Source organism: Macaca thibetana, chromosome 1 (genome assembly GCF_024542745.1).
Source record: "Macaca thibetana thibetana isolate TM-01 chromosome 1, ASM2454274v1, whole genome shotgun sequence".
Taxonomy (NCBI): Eukaryota; Metazoa; Chordata; class Mammalia; order Primates; family Cercopithecidae; genus Macaca; species Macaca thibetana.
Window position 1 is genome coordinate 204,715,725 of NC_065578.1, and position 25,793 is coordinate 204,741,517.

The 25,793-nt window shown below is 41.5% G+C and overlaps 1 protein-coding gene across 2 annotated transcripts in view; it reads right to left on the reverse strand.

Annotated features, from left to right (window-relative positions):
* Positions 1 to 25,793, reverse strand: part of PCNX2 (pecanex 2) — a 309,611-nt gene that overhangs the window by 244,773 nt on the left and 39,045 nt on the right. For both annotated transcript variants that reach the window (XM_050769598.1, XM_050769591.1), the window contains exons 6-9: positions 21,150 to 21,297; positions 20,861 to 21,006; positions 18,905 to 18,998; positions 5,193 to 5,328 (exon numbers count right to left, since the gene is read on the reverse strand). In XM_050769598.1, coding sequence (XP_050625555.1) covers positions 5,193 to 5,328; positions 18,905 to 18,998; positions 20,861 to 21,006; positions 21,150 to 21,297 — 524 coding nt within the window. The remainder of the gene's footprint in view (positions 1 to 5,192; positions 5,329 to 18,904; positions 18,999 to 20,860; positions 21,007 to 21,149; positions 21,298 to 25,793) is intronic.

The following is a 25,793-nucleotide window of genomic DNA, read 5'->3' on the forward strand; positions in this document are numbered from 1 at the left end:
ACAGCACCTAGCCCAGTGCCATACACATAACTTGTGTTCAAAACATACAAGTGGAATGTGAATTATATCTGGATGTGAACAAAACTTTGAGGGATGAAACATATTTTTTTTGAAAGTAGAATGATACTATTATAACAGTGGCTATGTTTAGCAGCCAGAATTCATAGCAAACCATGTAGATTCTAAACCTATTACAGATAGCCTCTGACTTACAATGATTCAACTTATGATTTTTGAACTTTACAATGCTGTGAAAGGGATAAGTATTCAGTAGAACATCAGTAAGTGATATGAGATAGTCAATACTTTATTACAAAATAGGCTTTGTATTTGATGATTTTGCCCAACTGTTGGCTAATGTAAGTGTTCTGAGCATGTTTAAGGCAGGCCAGGGTAAGCTATGATATTCAGTAGGTTAGATGTATAAAACCCCCCCCCCCCCCCCCCCCCCCCCCCCCCCCCCCCCCCCCCCCCCCCCCCCCCCCCCCCCCCCCCCCCCCCCCCCCCCCCCCCCCCCCCCCCCCCCCCCCCCCCCCCCCCCCCCCCCCCCCCCCCCCCCCCCCCCCCCCCCCCCCCCCCCCCCCCCCCCCCCCCCCCCCCCCCCCCCCCCCCCCCCCCCCCCCCCCCCCCCCCCCCCCCCCCCCCCCCCCCCCCCCCCCCCCCCCCCCCCCCCCCCCCCCCCCCCCCCCCCCCCCCCCCCCCCCCCCCCCCCCCCCCCCCCCCCCCCCCCCCCCCCCCCCCCCCCCCCCCCCCCCCCCCCCCCCCCCCCCCCCCCCCCCCCCCCCCCCCCCCCCCCCCCCCCCCCCCCCCCCCCCCCCCCCCCCCCCCCCCCCCCCCCCCCCCCCCCCCCCACATTTTTTTCAACTTATGATATTTTCAATTTATGATGGATTTATAGGGACCTAAACCCATTCTAAGTTGAGGAGCATCCGAATTTAAATGAACTTCTGAACACGATAAATGAAAAAGATGCAAATGTTACTTTTTCTTTTTAAAGTATTAATATACTTTTAAATAAATGAATATATGATGAAAAATAAATGTTACGATATTATAATTGATGTCTCATCTCTTTCATCTCTATAATTATCTCAACTGTTTCATCTTTTAGTAAATGCCAATATTCTTATAAGTTCTTGTTAATGTTTTAATGATAGTAAATTGTGATGTAAATGCTGCCTTTATATTTACCTAGAATAACAGTCAGCCAGGCCTAGTACTGTGCTCATCTTTGCAATTCTCACCAGTTCTCATCAGTTAGGACCAATGAAATGCTTGACCTTCACATATCCATAAGATAATAATAATAATGCCACTATCATAGACTTGCACAGAGCTTTAGCGTTTACGAAACACTTTTACATACAATACTATCTCATTTTTTAATGTAAGACAAGCTGAATGAGTTGGAGACTATATCCGGTTAAAAGTAAATGGAAGCAGAAAATGCTGTATTCCGACAGATCCTATGCTGCCCTTGGGGAGACTGCACCTGCCTCTCAACCAGCAGTGTAATAAACAAAATGTTTCCAGGTGATTACTCAGGTACTGACCCATAACATATTGGGACAATGTAAGATTTTAAAAACCATGGTAATGAGTCTACAGAATATACTCTGTGGGGTTAGAAGCACATGATGGATAAACTTAGTGACAGAGAAGTACAAGTTTATAATATGGATTCATGCAACATTTTTAATTGGTAATATTCAAAACCCCTGAATGCCAATCTTGAGTTCAAACAACAGGTTTTCACCAATTCCAACCATATATATATATATATGGTTGGAATACACACACACACACACACACACACACACACACACATATATATAAAGTGACCAGCCCTTCATAAAAGTGGCAGCCCTTCCTGGGAGCCCCCCTTTCAGGGACACTTCATTCTCCACACACATACTGTATTTGTGCCAGGGAGGAATTTCAGAAAAGTCTTTCTCTGGCCTTGGCTCACCTCCTGACCACCCGCCCATCAGAGCCTGCAGAATTCCGTCCTCTGCTAGAAAGAGCTTGCGGAAAGTTGCGGGGAAAGCACTCCCAGAGCTCATGTGCTGCACTTGAAGGAGAGAGGCAGGGAGGATGGGGGAAGGAAGGGATTAAAGTCTTGTCTTCAGAGTCTTATCTCCTGCTTATTTTTGCTAGTCTCCTTCTGAGAAATAGCTCCCCTGTGCCTCCAGGCTCCAGGAACACTGAGCATACCTGCTTTCAGCCTCACCTCCAGGCCCCATTGGCCAGGTCTTTTCTCTGTCTAGATACTCTTATCTCCTTTTATTTGGTTAACTTCAACTCATCCTCCACATTTCAGCGGAAGTGTCACCTTGCTGAGGAAGCCTCTCTGATCCCCTGTTTCCTGGCCTGGAGCTTCTGCTGTGTCCCACACCACTAGAGCCTATTCTAATCAGAATTCCTGTTGTATAGAGTTGAATTGGTTGACTGGCTGTTAAACTTATTGTAGGCAGGGACTGAGTTTTTTCACCATTGTATACCAAGCTTCTAGCACAGGACTGTAGGCATAGCCAGACTACAGCAAATATTTGTTGGATAATGAGTAGAAAACCTATTTAATTTTTATTTTGTGGCTGAAATCTAATTTAATTTCCTGGTGATATCAATTATATTTAGAAATCAAATAGTAGAACTACATTTTTTTCCCAGTATGAGACTTTGTAAATATTTTCTTAGGGTCTAAACATGAGCTTGGTTAGCAATCTTCATTTTTCCTCTTCCATACCCATATACAATAGAATATAGAACTTTAAAAATGTTTACTTAAAGTAAGTTTAAATTGTTGAAGCAATGAATTTGGTTAAGTGTCTAGCAATAAAACACTACAGATGAGTTGAGTTTTTATGCATCATCATGCCATTTACAGAATTACAAATGTAAAATAAGGAATGGCAGGACTGTTTCTGATTTATTCTTTGAGTATTTACTTATTTTCAAGTTTCTGCTCTAACTGGGATATTTTTGAGATACTAAATCAATAGATGTATACCTTTGATAATCTAAAGTTTCTAGTTTCCTCTAGTTCTGCTACTCATGAAATCAATGGCATTCATATCTTTCCAAGCTCTCCTGATACTTTCATGGAACCTTCTTGAAGGTTCAACACTAATGTTCTGGAGGGTAGTAGGGAGTTAGCGCTTTCCCAGGCCTATCACGGGGAAAATGCAAGTTTCTCAGGAAAGCCTGCGTTCCACAGGGCCCCCACATACTAGGGCTGGGGTGGGAACTATGTTCTGGCAGTTGGGGGTGGAGCTGGGCAGAGCTCACAGACCTCATACAGGCTGACAGTGTGTGCAGAACACGGCTAGGGCAAATGGCAGGGTCTCCGGTGGTCAGTGAGTGGCAGATCCAACACCTCACCCAAACCAGGCAGGTACAACACACAGTACACCCGGTGACTGGGCTGAGGGATGCTCCCCTCCCTGGAAGGGCCCCTCCCAGGTCCACTTCCAACCACAGGTTTAGGAATCCTATCCCTTACACACAGAGGCCCTGGAAAGGAGGAGAAGGAGAGCCTGAATACATGAAAGGGAAGAGAATAAACAGTCCCAAAAGGCTGCTTCTTTGAATAAATTAAACACTTGTTCACACAGAAACTCCAAGCCTGAAAGGGCTGAGTTACCCTAATTAGCACTTTTTTTGTTTGAGAGAGGATCTCACTCTGCCACCCAGGCTAGAGTGCAGTGGTGCAGTCATAGCTCACTGCAGCCTTGAACTCCTGGGCTCAAACCGTCCCCCTACTTCAGCCTCCCAAAGTGTTGGAATTACAGGCGTGAGCCACTGTGTCTGGCAATTAGCACTTTTAAGTTAAGTCGTCCCTACACTCCCCACATCAACAGGAATAAGAACTCAGGGCAATATGTGGTCAGCTAAAAGGTAACTCAACATTTTCTTTGCACAGCTGAGTAATGGTGTATAAATTTCAACCCATTGTATTTTGTGTGTGTGTGTGTGTTTGTTGGAGACAGAATCTCGCTCTGTTGCCCAGGTTGGAATGCAGTAGCACGACCTTGGCTGATTGCAACCTCTGCCTCCGGGGTTCAAGCGATTCTCGCGCTTCAGCCTCCCAAACAGCTGGGACTACAGGCATGTGCCACCATGCCAGGCTAATGTTTGTATTTTTAGTAGAGATGGGGTTTTGCCATGTTGGCCAGGCTGGTCTTGAACTCCTGACCTCAAGTGATCCATCCACCTTGGCCTCCCAAAGTGCTGGGATTACAGGCGTGAGTCACTGCAGCCAGCCACATTGTATTGTTGAGCATCCTTTGGAAAAATGTGGCTAAGCAATCAAAAACATATATATATATATAAAATTATTTTTTCAAAGATGAGCTTTTCTAGAATGAACTGAAACATTTCCAGGAAAAAGGTAAACAGAAATAAAGAAACTTGACACTCACATGACATCACCCCATCTACAATCCTCTTCTCTCAATATGTACCAATGGAAACCAATCTTTCTTCAAGGCCTAACCCAAGTATTTCTTCTTCTAAGAAGCCGTCCCCATTTCCCCTCCAAAATGCCCAAAATTGAATCTGCAGCTCTAACTTCATGTCTGGGTGTTTCACTAATCTCCCATGTTATCTCTGGCTTTTAATCCTTGGCTCTGCCTCCCAAGAGTCTTATTAAAGGTTGACTGGATAAATGAATGAACATTAATAAGTTATCTCTTAGTAACATAATGAAAGGCTTCACATTTTTAGACCTCTTGAGGATAATGTCACTTGCCCCAAGAATAAAGTCTCCCTTTAAGTCAAATATTTAAGAATCTTTGAATATTAAATATACAAGGCAATAATACATTATTTTTTAAAAAAAAAACAGATACTTTGCAAACCATGGGCGAAAAAGGTAACCTAATCCAGTGAGCTCCTGTGAGACTTACGCATCCCGGCAACCAAAGATCAATGTGCATGAATTTCTAATGCATTTGAAAAGCAACTGAGACAGTGGCAATCCTGTTAATATCAACCCAAGGTTAGCTGCTATCTCTCTGATTTCTTTTCACATTCAGTCAGTAGACTGCCTTGTAGTGATATATCAACAACCCAGTGATGCAAAATTCAGGGAAAGAGCTGACTAATCCTGTCAGGTAATCCAACCTGGAAAAAGGTTTTAAGATCCCCTGTTTCTAGAACATCCACAAACAGCAATTCTGGCATGTACGTACCCGTGGAGTTTCTGACTGGGTCCTGCGAGCCACCATCAGTAACAGCTGTTGCTGAAGGGCACTGACAGCAGGGTCCCCAGAAGACGGATCTTGACTCTCAGAAGTTGTGGTACTGGAGGAGCTGACCTGCATCTCTCTGAGGGTGGGCAAAACAAAAGCTTTGGTTACCTGGCGATACCACAAGTCATCTATTTATTATACACAAACACAAGAACAATAGGAATGCCCAAAGCAGGTATTGGATGAGTCTTCACAACCTTACATAAAGAGTTAAGAGTTTAAAATTATGTATACAAGGCTACCTTCAGGGAGAAGGTCAATTACCCTGCATACATTGAAATTACTCAGGCTGCCCAGGGTTGTAGTGTGTCATAGGGCAGGTGGGTAGATGCCTGGTGTTCTACAGATGACAACCTTAAATTTGTTACATATTTAATGGGTGGGGAGGCCTTAGTAACAAGTTCTAGCCTCACATTTTGTAAAAACAAATAGTGGGCTTGATAATTCTCCAGACACCAACCAGGAAGAAACAGAGACTAACACCTCTACTACCTGACTGCATCTCCTCTCCACCACAGCCCAAAGCACGGTAAGTACATATTAGACAAAAGAAATGTCTTGGGTAATTGATCAAGAGGACATTATGGAATTAGTTGTGATCTGTATATAAAATAGTTTTATTATCTTTAATCACACACAGATTGGCAAGACTTAAATTAACAGTACGCAGTCTCAATCCTGGCATTTTTTTCCTTTGGCTCAGAAAGCAAAAACTAGGACATACTTCTCTATCTGATTTCCTAGCAGGGTACCTATAACTTTTAGGACACAATGGTGCTGCCTACTCAACAGGCATTTCTCATAGAATGTCTGCTAACATAACTCCATCTTATTAAGTCATCCAAGACTGTGTGCTTTGGAAGAGACATGAGGTCCTTCCCTAGCCCTAGGGAAAAATCCTGGTCTCTAAGCCATTCACTCTGGCCAGAGCTTGGCTTTGGAATGAGAAAGAAACACAATTCTAAGAGGTCAATGAAGGGCAAAGAAGAGTTGGCTGGGAATAAGACAGCTCTTGGACAAAATTTTCTATAGTTCTTAAGTAGTAACAAAAGTAAAAGACAGTCTTTCTCCAGGCCTTTGCATGATTCATGAATAATAAATACTGCCATCGTGAAGGAAAAACTTGAGGACTGGAGAGCTGAGTGATGGAAGGGAACTAGTTTTTTGATGACAGCATTAAACCTCTGAATTCACCAACCTTGAACAGACCATATCTTTGGGCTTCTTGTGTTCTGACATAATACATCTCATCGTGCAGCCCATTTTGTTACATAAGGTTACTTGTAGCCCAAATCACACCGTCTAATACAGGCTCCTTAAGAATGCAGATGCTACAGTAACATAATTCCCTTCTGATTTATAATCTACACCTTTCATGATAAAGTTTCTGCAATCTTTTCGATCTTTCTTTTTCCTAACTCCTTCCTATCATACTCATAAGCATACCAATAGTTATTCTATGTGAATGGTATTCAAAATACTGTCATACAGCTGGGTACAGTGGCTCATTCCTGTAATCCCAACACTTTGAGAGGCTGAGGCGGGAGGATTGCTTGAGCCCAGGAGTTCAAGACCAGCCCTGGCAACATAGTGAGACCTAATCTCTACAAAAATAGAAAAAAATTAGCTGGGCGTGGTTGCACATGCCTATAGTCCCAGCTACTTGGGAGGCTGAGGTGGGACACCACTTGAGCCTGGGAGGTCTAGGCTGCAGTGAGTCATGATCACGCCACTGCACTCCAGCCTGTGTGAACAGAGTAAGATCTTATCTCAAAAAAAAAAAAAAAAAAAGCAACTTTCATATACACATGTAAATAAACAAAAACTTCAATACATTCAATAAAGTCTTCCTATAAAGAACCACTTAGGAAACATAACATGATAAGGTTAGGGTTTAGGAAATGAACCGGGTAGAGTAAGTACGTGGAGTTTGAAAACTTAAAAAATCCTATGCTTCCATTATTTAATGCTTGCTCCTAAAACAGTGCTTTTCCTTCTTGTCTATGTTAGTGGCATAATCTCCGTCACTAACAGAGAAAAAGATTAGTTAGATTTATAAAAACAATGTTAATTCAAACTCTTCTGCGTTGTACAGAAGCCGCTGAGTAACGTAACTCTGTCATTTCACATCGAAATACAATAGAACTGAAATTTCATTGTTGACACAAATTCAGAGATATCTTAAATGGAGCACATGCCAGAACTTCACTAAAACCAAAAGATTAAGCTAACTACATTGTAGGTAAGGTAGGTAATGATCGTAAATAGGCAAGAGTGGGAAAAGAAATGTATGCTTCTGTGAAAAATGTAGAAGGTGTACAGCACCCTCTATTGCTAACTGAAATAAACTAAGAATTGACTACGACATCATGTGTAACGAACGGCTGTTTTAGAGCAGTCTTCCTCCTACTAAGGCGTCCTGCTAGGATACATGATACAAAAGGAAGTGTCAATCAATAGACATCAGCTTAATTTTTTCATATTTCTTAGTACATTTCTGATTGTAAAATAATAATAATAAACATCATTTTCCTATGTAAGCCATTTAAATATCCTTTAAAAAATCTATGGGTTGATTTTCTATTTAAAATCTTTTGGGTCAGTTCTAGAATTAAACAGAACTAGGTTAAAGTATTTCTCTACTACTTACTATCTGTGACTATAAGCATGTTGTCTTCCTACCTCGAATCCTCCCTATAAAATCAGGAAGATATTTTCCTCATAGGGATCATTGTGAAAACTAAACCAGACTATGTACATAAAGCAGTGAACATTGCCTTTCATATATTAGGCACTTCATAACCATCCCTGACCCTTTTTACTCTTTTCTGTTGATATAGGACTTGACTTTGCTTATTCTTATATTAAATAGTAACATAACTCCTATGCTTTTACACAAATACTATATTAATTTCAGGTGTCTCTGTTAGCAGGCATGGGGGAAGAGTATTTTGCTCTCAACTCACACCTAATTCTCCTTATTTTATAAAGACAGTCTCAAACAGCATATTAACTTCCCTCTTAATTAACCTCTTTTATAAGGTTTGAGTATTCTAGACAAGGCATGAGCATATTAAGAAAGATTCTCTTCTGAGCTTCATGACTGGTATATGTCTGCATCAGAAACCTGTACTGTCATCTGTATTGTCATGTGTATGTGGGCTCCCCATTTGGCCAGGAGGAAATGGTTACATGCTTACAGTAAGCATTGCTCAAATGGAGATGTTTCCCTATGTGATATAATTCTCTGATGTCCTGATAGTGTAGTTATAATCCATGTGCACCAGCCTGCCCACCCAAGCACCAAAGAGACGACGATGCCCACAAAAATCACTGACATGGACAGGTGGACAGGAGTGCAATCTCTGAATAATTCCAAAGTCTATGTTCTTTGCTTGTGTCTCTTCTCCGAGTATTTGCTGGTTATTCTCTCGCATCTTTTGAAGTTATAGACTGTAAGCATCATAATCATCTAGAAACACAATGTCTAAGTAACTTAAAGCCAAAGATTTTCCCACATTAATACACATAAAGTGAAAGCGTTAAGTTTCAAGAGGCATTTTCTCTTCCTCCAAAACAATAATGGCAATGGAAATATCCCAAGCCTATAGTAACTATTCTGTGAACTGCAATACACGATACTTAGCACATCTGGTCTCAATTATCCCATTCTCTGGTGAATCTTTGGTAAACTAGTTTGGTTCAGGGCTATAGCAGAGATAAGTTTATTTAAGTTAGATTGAGCTCCAAGCAATAGCAGAAATAGTGACTAATGGTGGAAACTTTTAAAAGTGCTGCCACTAGAAAGTAATAAAGATGGGCCTGGGGCTAGAATCTAGCCTGGGCCAGAAGAGTGCACTCCTATATGGAAACAGTTGGGTCTCAAATTGACCATGACGATATTCCACCACACTGAACTCCCCAGATTTTCACTATCTGAGTTTCTACAAGTAACAGACAGTCAAAATACATGTGCTTCTTCTACACCATCTCACTGATGTTGGAAAAACATTTCCTGAAATTCTTCATCTTCTCCAGAGTTTAAAGACGACAGCCCACCACTCTCAGGGAGGGGGCCTCCCTTTTTCTGCCTCTTCCCTTGTTTTTCAGGCTTCCTCCGGGGACATGGGCACGAGGCCCACAGAGGGACACAGACATGAAAGTCGCAGCAACATGTTCAGTATGTAGGATGTTTAACTAAAGCAGCACTGTTCTGCAAACCATAACCTGTTATTTTGAATTGTTTTACAGTCGGCAAAAAACTCTTCTCTTATGTTACAGCAAAATTTGTGTGAGTATCAGAGAAAAAGGCAGCGACACCGTGGAAGTGAGGCAAGGTCGGGAGCATGGGACCTGACTGCCATCATGTGGCGGCAGTGGCTGTGGCCACCCGAAGAGATCCACACTGAGTGGCAGGGCCAATTTTCAGGCTTTCAGAGAAGATGCCCCAGAGAACAAAATCTTTCTAGAATCAACCTCACAAACCTTTTGTCCTTACGACTCTATGCCTGGGTGAAAGTACAATCTCTTTCTAACATGTCTAAGAAAACAAGATAAGAATGACAGCGAAAGGAGCAAAGAGTAAAGAGTGAACGCCAAAAAGAGAGGACATGGAAATTTGGGAGGGCAGACACTATTCCAAGGCAGACCCAGGTGATCATCTACCTCTTGCCAATCTTTTTCACCTCCATGTGATCAAAGGCACCAAGAAACCGCAAAAGTTTTTCAAATTTGAAGCAGCAAATATCTATCTCTCTACTACCCAAATTAAGTGAGTGAGGCAGCTATATGCATACCTCAAATATTTGTAATAAAAGATGAAATTTCCAAACTATCATTGAATGGCACATGGTACTGGGTATATCTAATACTGAGAGAAGTTACAACGTTTTACTCTTCATTTTGAATATCTAGTTGACTTGTTTCGTTGCCCCACATTCCTGCTCAGCTATTCCAAACCAGAGTGTCACTATTATTTATTCTGACTAAAGTTAAAAACCCAGTCTAAACAGACACGATTACTTCTTGCTGCTTTCTGCCTGCTTATCTTCTCTGGGAACCAGGTAGATAATTAAACATTGTGGCTTTAGAGGACTTTCCTGAAAGTTAATCCCAATAAGTAAGAGGTCTTTTTGAGATAAGGGTCAGAGAAGCTGATAATGTCAACAAAAGAGTAAGAACTCTGAGGAGGTAGTAAAGATTAAGTACAGGGCTTCAGTCCACCTTTGGAGTATGGTACACAGCGGGATTAGAGATTTAGGGCAGCTTTCAAACATAAGCCTAATTTATAAACTGAAAATATCTGCTTCAATCTTTGCTACAATAATTCAAAAACAAAAGCCATGAATAAGTGAATTCACATAAATATTTATATTACCATCCTACTCTATTTTTTAAATAAAAACAAGTTGAAGTTCCATCCTTGATAAAAAAAATTCCCCAAAAAAGTCCTGCAAATGAATTTGCTACAGAATGACTCTTCCATTCAGAAGAGTACCATGCCTACTTTATGAGTTATAGATCCTCAAAATGAATGTAAATATCATGTCTTTCCAATCAGATTTCACTGGGTAGCAGATGATATGCATTTTGCATGCATTTCCATTAGATTGTTTATGACACTGGAAAAGCCAGATTCATACGGAAACATGGTTATAGATTGTTCATAGAAGAACGTTCTGCTATATTACTTGGATTAATTTAAACACAAAGAAATATAAATATTTGCTGAACAAAAAAGAGAAACCGTCAAGCTTTAATTACAAGATCTACTGAGTAGTAATAAAAATTCACTCTGCAACAAACCCTTTGCACTCAAAAACACATTTCAACTTTCTAAGCAGCTTCACCTCCAACTTCCTAGGCAGATTGCCTACTTCCACTTCGGTTTTCCAGGCAGATTAGCAATTCCAACTTTCCAGGCAAATTAGTTCATTTTGGCTCTGAACTATTGAATCAATCTTGTGTTCTGGGTAATAAAATACTCAAGTGGATTTATTCTCTGGCAGTTTTTCCTACTAGCAATTCTAAAGGCTGCAATTCAAGTTGTAGTTTCCTCATTCCAGTTTCTGGGGAAAGCAGAACTGTGCTAGCTAATGTTACCAAAGGTACCTGCTCTATGGGCAGCTATCGTACAAGCAGAAAATGTTGCTGTGTTTCTGGAGCAGTCCACAAGAACTGCACTGGTTCCCACAGCGACAGTGAGGCCACGGAGAGAAGTCTGTTTCCTCTCCCGGTTTCCTTCAGGAATCCCCAAAGAGACATCAAGTTACATTACTAACAATTCCCTATTCATACTTGGGAGTCAGGGATATAAAACTGTCCCATGGTAACAAGGCTGAACAATAGCTAAGAGGAATGGCTTTTTTTGCCAATAATAAGAATCAGTCATTTAATGGCCCAGTTGGAGACAATCCCAGCCACTGAAGTCACCTCATAGGGAAAAACCTGCTTTTCCAATATATCTTCCATGGCTGAATGACTTACAGCCCCAAGTAGGCATCCTTCCAAGTTCAAAATCAAAGTTTATGTTTACTGTAATAGAAGAACTTAAAATCTAATTGCATTAAAAGCCAAGGACATCATATTAAAGGACCTACTCTAAAACTATACATGCCAAGATGTTGGAACACAACAGGTTAATAAGGGGAATGCCTTCAAATCACATAAACCAACTCATAAAGGACTAGAGGAAAGGCTTCCACCTGGCCCAAAGTATTTTTGTTATATAAAATCGGGTGTTTTGTTATAAAAACTCAAGAAACAAAAGTCAACATCTTTTGGTATATCAAGTCACAGTGCACTTTACCTGAAGTCCTTCTGCCTCTATCCAAAGATAGTAACAACAGCCAACATTGACTGAGGGCCCTCTATGGCAGGCACTGTCCTAAACACTGCATGTGTACTATCACATTTATTTATTTATTTATTTATTTATTTTTTGAGACGTAGTCTTGCTCTGTTGCCCTTGCTGGAGTGCAGTGGTGTGATCTTGGCTCACTGCAACCTCTGCCTCCCAGGTTCAAGTGATTCTCCCGCCTCAGCCTCCCAAGTACCTGGGATTACAGGTGCATGCCACCACACCCAGCTAATTTTTGTATTTTTATTAGAGACACGGTTTCACTATGTTGATTCGGCTGGTCTTCAACTCCTGACCTTGTGATCCGCCTGCCATGGCCTCCCAAAGTGCTGGGATTACAGGCGTGAGCCACCATGCCCGGCCCACATTTAATTTTTAAAGCAAACCAGTGAATTATTACAGAGGTATTATCTGCATTTTTTTTGTTAGAAAATGGATACTTAAGATGGTTAAGCAAGTTGCACAATGTCAAACAAAAAGTAAATATCAGTGCTGGAATTTGAACCCAGATAAGTCCGAGACAAAATTTGTGTTCATATAGCTAGATACTAAACCTCTGATTTCAAGGAAGTAAAATTCTCAATGTCAGATTTTCCTCTGTTTTTAGCTTTCATACAGACAGAGAAAATTGTTTCCTTATGAACTAATAAAACACAGGGCTGGACTGGGCATGGTGGCTCACGCCTATAATCCCAGAACTTTGGGAGGGTGAGGAGGGCAAATCACTTTGAGTCCAGGAGTTCGAGACCAGCCTCGCCAACATGACAAAACCCCATCTCTAGTAAAAATTAGCCAGGTGTGGTGGTGTGTGCCTATAATCCCAGCTACTTGAGAGGCTAAGGCAGGAGAATTGCTTGAACCCAGGAGGCAGAAGTTGCAGTGAGCCAAGATCACGTCAGTGCACTCCAGCCTAGGCCACAGAGCAAGACCCTGTCCCAAAAAAATAAAAAATAAAAATAATAAAAACTCAGGGCTGGAAAATTTAATTTGAGTCTCTACCTCTGATTTCTATGTAGATTGGTTTAAAACGGGTCATTTTACAGGTTTCATTTTACTGTACTTCCCCACTTATAAAAGGAGGAGATCACATTCTGTGTTCAAATGCGTTGATCTGGCAAACTGCTAGTGCTTTGGCTCTCCCTCTAACCGTCCCATCAAAGATGAGGGATTTATTTGTTGAGGTCGTTTTGATAATCCCACATTCATCAGGGTTGTTTTGCTCTGCACATAGATTCCCATCACTCCTGCTGCATAGAGAACAAACCACACTCCTCCACCAGTTTCATGTGCCCCAGGGCCCTACTCGGCCCCTCCTGTTTAGCTTCTCCTGCTGTCCTTCATCCCAGAACTCCAACTGGGCCATCTTTGTCACTTCCAATGATTCATTTGATTTAATCCCACATTTATTGAGCACCTACCTATAAAGGGCTAAGTGAAGGCTGGTTTTAGATGCATGCAATCTAGAAAAAGAGATGGGAACTCTCTACAAGTAAATGAGATACCAGGGAGAATGTGATCAGCATCCTCCTGGCAGCAACTTGAAGAGATGAATTTATTTTCACAGGGAGGACTGAGAAGGAAAAGAAGTATAACAGAGGCAGATTGTAACTTGAGCTTTCAAAGATGAGAGTTTCAAAAGGGAGCAATGAGTGGAGACCTTAGCAAGGTGGTTTGGAGGCGCCTGCAAAGTGGGAACCACCAAGGGCGTCTGGATGCCGCACATGTGCGCAAGAAGAGCTGAGGGCAAGCGCTTTCCCACTGGAGAGGCAGGGCAGAGGCTGACCACAGGTAGTGCACAGGCCACAGTCAACCACGCACAACCTGTGATCTGTAGTGGTATTAAAAAAAAAAAAAATTAAAATCGGCTGGGCGCGGTGACTCACGCCTGTAATCCAGCACTTTGGGAGGCCGAGGCAGGCGGATCACGAGGTGAGGAGATTGAGACCATCCTGGCTAACATGGTGAATCCCTGTCTCTACTAAAAATACAAAAACATTAGCCGAGGCCGGGTGGCACGTGCCTGTAATCCCAGCTACTCAGGAGGCGGAGGCAGGAGAATCACTTGAACCCAGGAGGCGGAGGTTGCAGTAAGCCAAGATCGCACCACTGCACTCCAGACTGGGTGACAGAGGGAGACTCCATCTCAAAAAAAAAAAAAAAAAAAAATTAAAATCAACAACATGAAACAAAATACACTTTTAGATACAAATATGCATTTCTAGCTCCTTGTGGAAAAAACTGGAAAATCCTGTCACCTGGGGCTTATGAGCCATCATAAGTAGACTAACATAGCAGCAGCCCTTCAGATGGGATAAATGCCCTCCGATTTACTGCAGCCATCACCACTCCTCTCTACCATTCCACACTGGGCCCCCCTCACCTATTTATCACACCTGCCTGGGCGCTGAGGAACCCTGAGCCTGTGACGCCTCTGTGGGGGATGGGAGCAGGGAGGGAGACTCACCTGTCCATCAGCCACTTACTATCTACATGAAGCTGAGCACTTCTGACAATCAGTCTTAGTTTCTTTATCTGTAAAATAGAGCTAGTATCACCAACCTCGGTTTGTTGTGCAGATAAAATTAGGTAATTTAACACTGAGCTTAGTGCATAAGTGTTTAACAAATGGTGGCTGTTACTACCAGAGCTATTGCAGGCAAGTGCCTCGTTCAGAGCCACGAACTGCCGTAATAGTACACATGGGAACAAGGGGTAAGGTACAAGCCACTCAGTCCTTCCATGTGGCAAAATCCTGACCTGCTGGCATTTCACTGGCTCTGCTCTGGTTCCATTCTTTACCTCTACCATGAGAGACGGAGATACAGCAATGACATCCCCAGGTGCACATGAGCTCAGACGAGTGCACACACGTACTAGTATGTTAATTCAGAAATTCAAAGATCTAAATTGAGCCAGATGGCTGGTTCTTATTCTGCTTTCTGAGAATTTTTCTTTCAGATAGCCAACTCAAAGATTCCCAAATCATCATTACATCATGGGCTTCTGCAAAAGACAAAGCTTATAACAAATCCAAAGAAATTAGCCCCCCGTGAATGGGTAGCACAGCTTTCCATGTGTCAGAGTCTGGGGAGAAGTTTGAGACAATTGGAATATCCACCCTAAGCCTGTCAGACAGCAGTTTAAATCCAGAAGATCATCTGACTGACATAGGACTGACTCGTTTTTCTTGAGCACGAATTAAACAGATGGTAGCGCCTTAACTGCTTTTCCAGAACTACCTAGGGAACAGCTTCAATGCTGTAATTTTGCTAAGTGAAGTGACTGCAGTTTTGTGCTTATGCATCTGACAGGAAGCACTGTATATCACCCGTGCCCAAATGGGCCGCTGAATGCCACACCACCACATAACAAAGTCCCCTCTATTATCTATCTTAAGGACTAACTATACATATAATGGCAAACCGTGTGTATTATTTTACTTTATCTTTGAAGCACAAGAAAGAGAAATTACACATGGCAATGTGTCCTTCTTTTCTAGAACTCTTCTTGTTTGTTGGTGTTTTTGCTACATTTTGTTTTGTTTTTTGTAGAGATGGAGTCTTGCCATGTTGCCCAGGCTGGTCTCAGACTCCTGGGCTCAAGTGATCTTCCCACCTCAGCCTTCAAAAGTGCTGAGATTGTCAGGCATGGTGGCTCACGCCTGTAATCCCAACACTTTGGGAGGCCAAGGCTGGCAGATCATGAGGTCAGGAGTTTTGAGACGAGCCTGGTCAACATGGTAAAACCCCGTCTCTACTAAAAATACAAAAATTAGCCAGACGTGGTGGCAGGCACCTGTAATCCCAGCTACTGGGGAGGATGAGGCAGGAGAATCACTTGAACCTGGAAGGCAGAAGTTGCAGTGAGCCAAGATTGTATCACTGTACTCCAGTCTGGGCGAAAGAGCAAAACTCCATCTCAAAAAAAAAAAAATGTTGAGATTACAGGTGTGAACCACCATGCTCAGCCCTTTTCTAGAACTTTTAAGACCAACACCCTGTCAAATAATGCTGGAAAAAGAGCAGATAGTCAAAGACCCAAAACTTGCTATCTGAGACTGGTGGACCAAGGCCTTGCCCATTGGAGCATTCACACACGAGAAAAGCTAGGGGTGACTAGGGACATTCAATAAAGATTTTCTTCAAGGGGAAAGTCGCTTGCAAAAAACTTGAACGTTTTTCTCTTTACAGGAGCTCAGTAATTAATTCAGTTGCCATTTCACCAGAAACAGAGTCCTCAGGGGTCACTTGTTGATTTTGCTGCCTGGCTTTTGTCCACAGAACTCCAAATATCCCTCAGAGAGCCGGCCCCATCCAGTCTCAGGGGGAACCTCGAATCCAGTTCTGTGTGTGTAAGCCCAGACCAAGTGCTTGCTTGGTCTTAGTGATTGGGCTCAGGGAATATGGCTCAGTCAGAACCAATCAGACACAATGAGACCTTCCGTGGGGTCTACGGGAAAGAAGCATACTGTTCTTGCTAGACTTAGATGAGAAAAGACACAAGATCTAGGGTAATGACAGCTGTCTTTTGACCGCTAGGGTGAGGTGTTTGAGAATGGTATCAAAACAGAGGAACAGGAGAGCGATGGAAATGGCAAAACTAGGCCCCAATGACTCAATCTGAACCTCTTTGTCTAGACAGATGTCTTTATCTAGACACTCCTGAAGACAGATGGACTCAAGACTGTTCAGTTACATCACCGCAAAATCCCCACTTTGAGTAAACCTGTCTGAGATGGGTTTCCCTCCTGTGTAACAGAAAGGGGTCTGACTGTTCTATGGACTTGAAAAGGCACATAGGAAAGGGCCAGGTATTCTGAGACTCTCCAGTAAGCCACACGCCTCACAAGAAAGTTCAGCAACAACACTGCTCAGTTGCCTCTCAGTCCAATACCCTCGCAGCACCCCAACACAACCTCACCAAAAGCCATTTCACCAAGGCTGAATGCACTGTGGCAAACCTATGTCCAGGCAGCTCTGGAAACGGAAGGCAGGTTAAATATAAAAGAGCTGTAATCTGGAAAGGAAATGCAGAGGAAATGAAAGAAAGTAGAGGCTGGAGGAAGTTTAGTAAAGACAGATAAATTTAAGGGGAGAAAGCAAGTTAGCACGTCGTGCTAGAGGAGGCAGAGCCTAAGGAACTGAGGCTTAATGAAAACACTATAGGTCCTCTCTCTCATTTTAATTTGGATACTGTAAATTTTCAGTTTTTTAAGGCTCTGGATATATGGCCTTATTCTAACTATCATTACTGACAAATGCAGTCCAAGTATTTAACCTAGAGGAAAAATGACATGTTTATCCTGGGGGGGGAAATTAAAACCAAAAATCTTGTAACTTTACTTTGGGATAAAACAAGAATTTGTTCTAAATTCAGCTTAGAAAAACTTCAACTTTTAGCTGGGAATTGCAGAATAATATGGCAGTTTTCAAAGCTGTGTTCTCATGCAATTACATATTTTGTCTGAGAAAGCTGCCATCTTAGATGACTAAACTCATCAAACCATCATAACGTCTAGAATGTCCTGGAGGTTGGAGTAAAGATGTGGACAGCAAACCTCCCTCTCCTCTTGGGTGTCCATTTGCATGGGGACTCTGCATGCTTGTTGGATGGAGAAGAAGAAATTTGTGCCATCTGGATTGCTGCATGGTACCTGAGGGAAAAGGAGAAAGAGTGGACGGCAAGTGGGGGATGAACAATATTTCTGTTTCCCCACACGAGTGACTTTGGGCACATGCAGGCTGCTTTAGTGCAAAGCTCAGAAGGGACTGCGTGGCGAGAGAGAGCCGTCACCTACAGTTCCCATCAGACCTACCTGAATGGCAGGCACTAGCATTCCTAAGCAGGTAAGAAACAGTAGTGGCATTAAAGAGAGAATGCCCTAAGAAGCTGGCACACGACAGCATTCCACCTGGAGGCCAGAATGCAAGGACAAAGACAGCCTTTATTCTAAGCACACAGAAGCCTCCCCCTGAATTTCCCATACACCCTTGGGAAGACTTTAAACTTGGAAAGACACACGGGGTCACAGGCTCTGAAATTAAGGTTTAGATGTGAAGCGCAAGACTTTCCAGTTACACCCTGAAAATCTCCCATAAGCCCTCAAATATACGTAGAATTCTAAAGAAGGATACATGAACAATTTACTTCCACACTTAGAGCAACCAACTGAGACATGGCCATATGGATTATCCACAAAGAATCTTGAAGCCCAGGATGAAGGATGAATTCTGTCTGCCACTGACAAGATGTACAGCTTGCCCAACACACTATTAATCATCATATGTCCCAGATATGCAAACTAACTTAATATCAACTTCACCTAATTTAATATCAACACAATTAAGAAAGTTATTCAAAGCATTCTGAAGTACAATAGAAAAGATGTGTATCTATCTGTAAAACAGTTTGCCTTCATTACTGTAAATGAGAATAAATGAGAACTAACCACATTTCTAGTCCGCTCCTTGGGACAAATTTAATAATGTATTTGAGATGTGCATCACCATCTTTCTTGAAGGGAACATTATTACATTTATACAGGGTTCCTGTCTATTTATATTACCTACATGTTATCTTCGTTTTTGGAAGCAGCAACGATTAAAATGGTTTCATTTATTTTTCATTATTTCAGAATGTCAGATTTTCTTTTTCTTTCACGCAAAACTACATGCTTTAACAACTACAAAGGGATTAACACATTTCTTCTAAACCAGAATCCTCACTTTATCTTCATCGCTGTGTCTCCCAGCAATGCAACAGCTCTCAAGCCTGGAAACAAAGCTCCACTCACCGAGCCTGAGACAGACAGTCACAGTTTGATGGTAGAGGCTGTAAAGGACCTTCTTTCTGATTTCCGGATTTTAAATAACAGGATCTAATTTCCCCTGTAAAATCAGAAAATTTCAGCAAAGGATATGACATAATTATTCATATAGAATTGTTTCAACTTATACAATTTTCAAGTTAAAAGGAAACTTATTTTGGTCTGTTGTAATAACTGTTGACAATCTGGATCCATTCTTTGTATTTCTCCACAGAATGTATATCATGAGAAGTTGAAGGATGTCTGAAAGAAACGTGACTAAGAAAATTTTCTTTGACCTGCTTCCCTGCTAATATACTTAGACAAGTTTTGACTTGGTTACTTATGATTTAATTGCTTTTGATAGACTTATTTCTGTCATCTCTTAATTCACTTTACATACATTCTCTTCATGTGTCAGCATGATCTGTGCTAGCATATAACTGGATTTTTTTGTATATGAATACCTCGGTGTCATGTGCAAAAAGCAGCTTATTAAGAGTACAGTTTTGACTGGTGGACCACATGAGACCATCTCTGCCTCCAAATGTGCAGACGAGCCAGTGCCACAGCACACTGACTGATGTGTCAGCCTGTTAATGAGGAAAAGCAAGAGGTGGAATTAATCTGCAGAGTTCAATTAGCTCCACTAAAGCAGTTCAGGATACTGAGGTATGAAAATCCGTTCCCTTTCTAATGATGTAAACGGTTTCTGCCCAGAAGGGCTCCTACTAGTGCCTTCTTCAGTTGACACAGGAAGCGTAATTAACCTTGTCTGTTGTGAGCAGCTGGAAGGTGGCCCTCAACTCAAAAGGTGTTTTCCACCAAGAGAAACTGTAACAACCGCAGCCCCTGTGGAGGCTTTCATGTAAGTGCTAATGTTGTTCTTTATGATGTAAAAGTCCCTTATATTTCTGCACATGCCAAAGCATTTAAAACTATAAACTACCGGCCGGGCGCGGTGGCTCAAGCCTGTAATCCCAGCACTTTGGGAGGCCGAGACGGGCGGATCATGAGGTCAGGAGATCGAGACCATCCTGGCTAATACGGTGAAACCCCGTCTCTACTAAAAAATACAAAAAACTAGCCGGGCGAAGTGGCGGGTGCCTGTAGTCCCAGCTACTCGGGAGGCTGAGGCAGGAGAATGGCGTGAACCCGAGAGGAGGAGCTTGCAGTGAGCTGAGATCCGGCCACTGCACTCCAGCCTGGGTGACAGAGCAAGACTCCGTCTCAAAAAAAAAATAAAATAAAATAAAATAAAACTATAAACTACCGAACTCCAGATAAAGTAACCATATAATGTATTCTCCAAACCAGCATCCTTTTGAGAGTAAAATAACAAGCACTACTGGAGCTATATGATACATAAGCCAAGACCCATCCCAGAAAAACTAGGACCTATATCCCTTATCCTTTGAACTTTGAACTTGCCACTTTATAATTCTCTATGTATACTATTTTAAATCCTTTTTATAACAAGGCGATGGAAAAATATATCAAGGTCAGGTGTGCAACACAGGTCCAACAAATATTTACTGACTACTGGGCATTGCCCTCTTGAAGTTGATAACTGTGAGGGGGAAATGCCATTAATCAAATTATTATACAAGCTGTAATATTATCAAAGAAGGAAAGAGACGGGGTGTTAAGAGAACAACAAAAACTGACGAACCTGATTAAGTCTGGGGAGTTCAGGAAAGGTGTCCCTGAAAAACTTACCTTAGGACCAAGATCTGAAGGATCAATGGCACACACGGGCACAGCATGTGTAAAGACCCTGAGATGGGAGGCAGCACACTCCGTTCAAAGAACAGTGTGTGGGCAACTACGGCGTTAAGTCTTCCAGTTCTCAAGTCTAGTGCTCAGGCTAAGATATCACGATGAGTCTGAGAAAGCTGACAGTTTTCCCTGCTTGTTCATTAGTAAAGAGCTCCAAAGACTCACCATGTTCATCAATGAAGACATGCATAGCATCCACAGATATCTCTTCTTGTACAGACGTTTCAGGCCCACTGATGACTTGCAAGACAGAACTATCTTGTTGGGAAGTTACCCTGTAGATTATCTGTCTTTGTCTATTGCCCTGGAAACTTAACACATATAAAAGTTTCAAAAAAAAAAATGATTAGAAGTTCTTCCTTATCCTTGATAAAGCATTAAAAGCAGAAGCCAGTAAATGAGGCTGTCTCATGGTTTTTGACTAAGTGAAACTAAATAAGTAACTTATCCTTACAAGGCCGTAGTCTTGGCAGGCTGAGTGCACACGGGGCTGGTGCTAGTATGGTCTTGACTTTGTAAGTCTGGTTTTCCTTGCTTAGGACTGTGTCCACTGGGCTTTTCATTTTCGAGGATTTCCTCCTTTTTCTCCTGGGAAGTGTTATCTGAAAAACATTGCTTTACCTGTTAATATAATATAAAATAATTCAATGTGAAAGCTCTGGGAAATAAGTTACCAAAACTGAAACAAGAATAGAAAGAAAATCTAAGCAGCTCCTCTGCATGCAAAAGACTTTTAAATAATTTTTCATTTTCCTAATTATGGAAGTACCTACATATATTTGAAAAACAGAAGCATGTATAAGTCTGAGATGTGTTATTTAGGCGTCTACAAACACCTACTATTTTATATACAGGTTGAGGGACTCCCTTGAAATAAATCGGTGACCACACATGTGCCCAGCTGGAAATCACCCATTTAGGTTACACAGGTCTGAAAGGTTCATGTCTCATAAATGAATAACCTCAGATTCTAAAAAATTACAAAAACAAATCTGGCTATTTCAGAGCAAGGTCCCCTTTACCATTTATAAATCTTAACAGTCTTTCTTCTCACTCATCTCTAAAACTGAATTTTCAAGCTAAAGCTAGAATTGGACCCTTCATAAAGCAAATACTTGTAAGTATAGCTGGGGGTGGGGGTTGTTTTTGTTTGTTTGTTTGTTTGAGACAGGGTTGGCCCTGTTGCCAAGGCTGGAGGCGGGAGTGCAACGGTGGAATCACAGCACACTGCAGCTTCAACCTCTTGGGTGCAAGTGACTCTCCTACCTCTGCCTCCCAAGTAGCTGGGATGACAGGCACATGCTACTATATCCAGCTAATTTTTAAAACTTTATGTAAGTATAGGGGCACGCTATGTTGTTCAGGCTGGTCTTGAACTCCTGGCCTCAAGTGATCCTCCCACCTCAGCCTCCTGAAGCACTGGGATTACAGGCATGAGCCACCACACTCGGCCAAGTATAGCTGGTATAGCTGATTTTGAACAACATGCTTATTGTACTGTGTAGGACACAGTGAGCTACAACACCTATTCCTTGCCCTGAGAACATTTTAAGGTGAATGAGAATTCCAAGATCAATAGGTACAGAATGTTTTTATTTTTTTGCATTTTTTGAAGACTCTTTAAACAATGAACCACTAAGGGTCTCAGGTTATACCATTATGCAAAACGGACTGCATATGACCCTGAGGATTAGCCCTTCCTTCTCTGCGGACACATTCCAACTGTCACTTTTAAGATCAAAAGGACCATTGTACTCCCATGACTTACTCTGAGTAAATGATTGGCTCTTAAGCTCAACAGTCTGTGCCTGAGAGAACAGAATTGAGCCTGAACCTACAAGTTCTTTCAAGACACACCATTAGAAAAGTCTATCAAGACCTGCCTAAGCCCTCAGAAAGCAAAACTGTGTTAGTGTCTGTGGGATATAAATCACATCCTTGCGTCTAGAACAATGTTATTCATCCTGAAACTTCAAGTAATTAGAGGAGCAATGCTGGCTTCTCTTTGAGTCCTGAAGATAAACATTTTCAGCACATCTGTGAAACTACCATAAGAATTTCCTTGGTATGAAAATGTTTGCATTTCATTTGACAGCCTGTCAAGATAGAAGTTTTCACAGTTTTCAAGAAACACATTTATAAGAAAGTGCTATCATAACAAATAGCTTTAGCCAGTAATCATGCCTCATAAAAAATCGCAGAAAGGCACATTGACACAGCTCTCCTGTTTCACACTAAGAGTCTTTGAATTCGTTTGTTCACATCTCTTCATCATATCTTAGACTCCTTTTCTCTTAAATGGGTATATTACGTAAATCAACATATGGGTGATTTTTTCCCTTTTTTCCTTAAAAAATACATTTATATAAAATTTTCTCTTTATAAAAATACTACGCATTCATTGTATGTAATTTAAAACTACACAAAAGAAAAAACTTTGAATCACTCCTAATCCTGCCATCATATTACCACTGGAGCCAATTTGATATATATCATACCAATCTCTTTTTCCTAGATATATGCACTTTTTTTTTTTTTTTTACAAAAATGAAGTCATAATACAGGTATGGTTTTATACTTATCATATTTATCTTAAACTACTATAAATATTTAATGTTATTGGATATTCATCTACATCATCTAAAAGTAGTAGTTATATATTATACTGATAATGGTATAAATAGACCCTAACTATAAATTTTCATTGTTTCCATTTTCCATATTATAGACAATTTTTCAATGATAATTTCTATATACATTCATGATTCTTTTCTTAGAAATTCTTAGAAGTTAGGAGACTGAATATACGAATGGACAATGGCCAGAAATTATTCATAACATAGAACTCTGACCAATAATCTGCAGCACCCAGCTGAGAAAATCAACCCATTATCCAGGGTAAGCAGCCCAGGAAGACAACATCCTATGCACAGGTCAGGCTCGCAGGAAGTCAGACCACTGTTTCTGGCAAACAATCCAGGAAGCCAAACAATAACCCCCATAATAATTAGCCCGAAATGGCTAGGACTTGATTCACAGCTGACAGCTTCCCTAATGTGTGTCCCTGCTTCCAACTTAGGACCACCCAAAGAAAACCAAATATAGTCCCCTAATGAAGCACATAGGATGCCTCACTCCTAGTCTAGCCACCTCCAGCTTCATAATGCCCAGAACCTCCAGTCAGGGCACATCTGAAGCCTTCCCTTTTTTCCACTATAAAGCTTTGTCATTCTAGTTGCCTTTAAGTCTCAGGTGAACCCAAGTGATGATGGCTGACTCCCTCACCATAAGTAAGCTCTGAATAAATAGACTTTGCTTGTTCTCATATGGGCAGTCCTCATTTATTTCCACAAAGTAAAATAAAGTTGTGTCAAACAAAAAAGCAAACAAACATGCTTTAAAGGTTTTTCAGAAGTGTGTGGTTTTCCATAGCCTTGAATTCTAGGATATTGCTGAGACCTGAGAAAAATACTCTGAAGAGAACCTGGGCTAGAAATAAGAGTACATTAGAGAGAACTAGAAAATCCTGTATCTTTTTCTAGTGAGGTCCAAGTTCAAGCACTGTCCTACTGATGAGCAGGAAAACGATTAGAGAACATTTCCTAAGCTGCTAATATCATTAAACACCGTCACGTTGTTTTATAAACAAACTCAAAAACTGGGTTTTCAGATTACAATAACAAATACTTCAGTGAAAGAAGAATAAGAGGATATTACCAATCTCAAAGACACATGACACCACTGAAAAACTATCTAAATTGCCACCTTTGATGTTGATGGCCTTCTAAGAGCTAAAAGATTCATTGTAGTCTGTCCTTTCTTCCTTCAATTAAAATCCTCTGTCCTTTCCTAAAAGAAGCATATAATTCATTCCAACCCCTCCCTTCCTGCTGTACCTTCAAGTTCTTGGTACCTAAGCCTATCTCTTCCCATAGAATACCTCATATTTCCCTGCACACAACCTCGATGTCCAATTTAACCCTTCTGACTGAATGTGGCTGGCTGAAAAAATGAAGAGCAAAAACTCAAGCAGGCAAACCAAGTAAACTTTACATATGGCCTGAGGGAAAACAAAAATAAAAGACTAAAATTGATCAAATAGCAAAACTTTTCACATATTTTCCTAATTGAATCCTCACAATAAATCTGTAACATATTATGATTCCTGCTTTGTAGAAGAAACTCCAACACAGATGCATCTGATCAATTGTCCAAGCTCAACCAGCCGATATTACTGAACCAAATCTGGCCTTGTGCTGTCTGGTTTCAAAGTCAGTGCTCTATCCACTGGACACATTGCTTCTGGGAAGGCCTTCATGTGCTCTGGGTTAGCACTGTCTGATACAGCAGCCAATAGCCACACGGCTACTTAAATGAATTAAAATGTAATAAAATTTAAAATGCCACTTCTCATCTGCACAGCTCCCTTTTAAAGTATTAAACAGCTGCATGTGGCCATTGGCTACCATATTGGACTGCAGATATGGAATATTTCTATCACTGCAGAAAATTTTATTGGACAGTGCTAGCCTAGAGGTATGAATCTCTATATTGGATAGATGATAAACACCCACATCTTTTATTAGAAACATTTTTGTCTCAAGTTACTCCTGCTTTATATACCGCCCTGTCTGTTAAAAAGTTTAAGTAATCAGAGAAAATTTCTCAGAGCCAACAGTATGGAGCCAGAGGAGCCTCTGGCTGTCCAGAGAGCAGAGGAAAAATCCCAGCACTAAGAAACGTTACCACCTACAGCACAGAAAATGAGCTACCATATGCAAACACAACTTTCAGTAAGCATTCCTACCATACAGATGCTATCTCAACACAGATCTAGGTAGAAATGATATGCTCAGAAATCACAGCATTAACAGAATTTAAAGCTGAAAGACCTTATAAAAGCTCTAGTCCAGTAACATCATTTTAGCCATGAGGAAAGTGAGGCCCAGAGACACTAAGTAACCTGAAAATAAACGTACCTTATCTTCATATAGGAAATATCATTTAATTTTTATGCAAGGACTCTGGAACAAGACTGCCTGGAATCGCTGGGCGCGGTGGCTCATGCCTATAATCCCAGCACTTTGGGAGGCCGAGG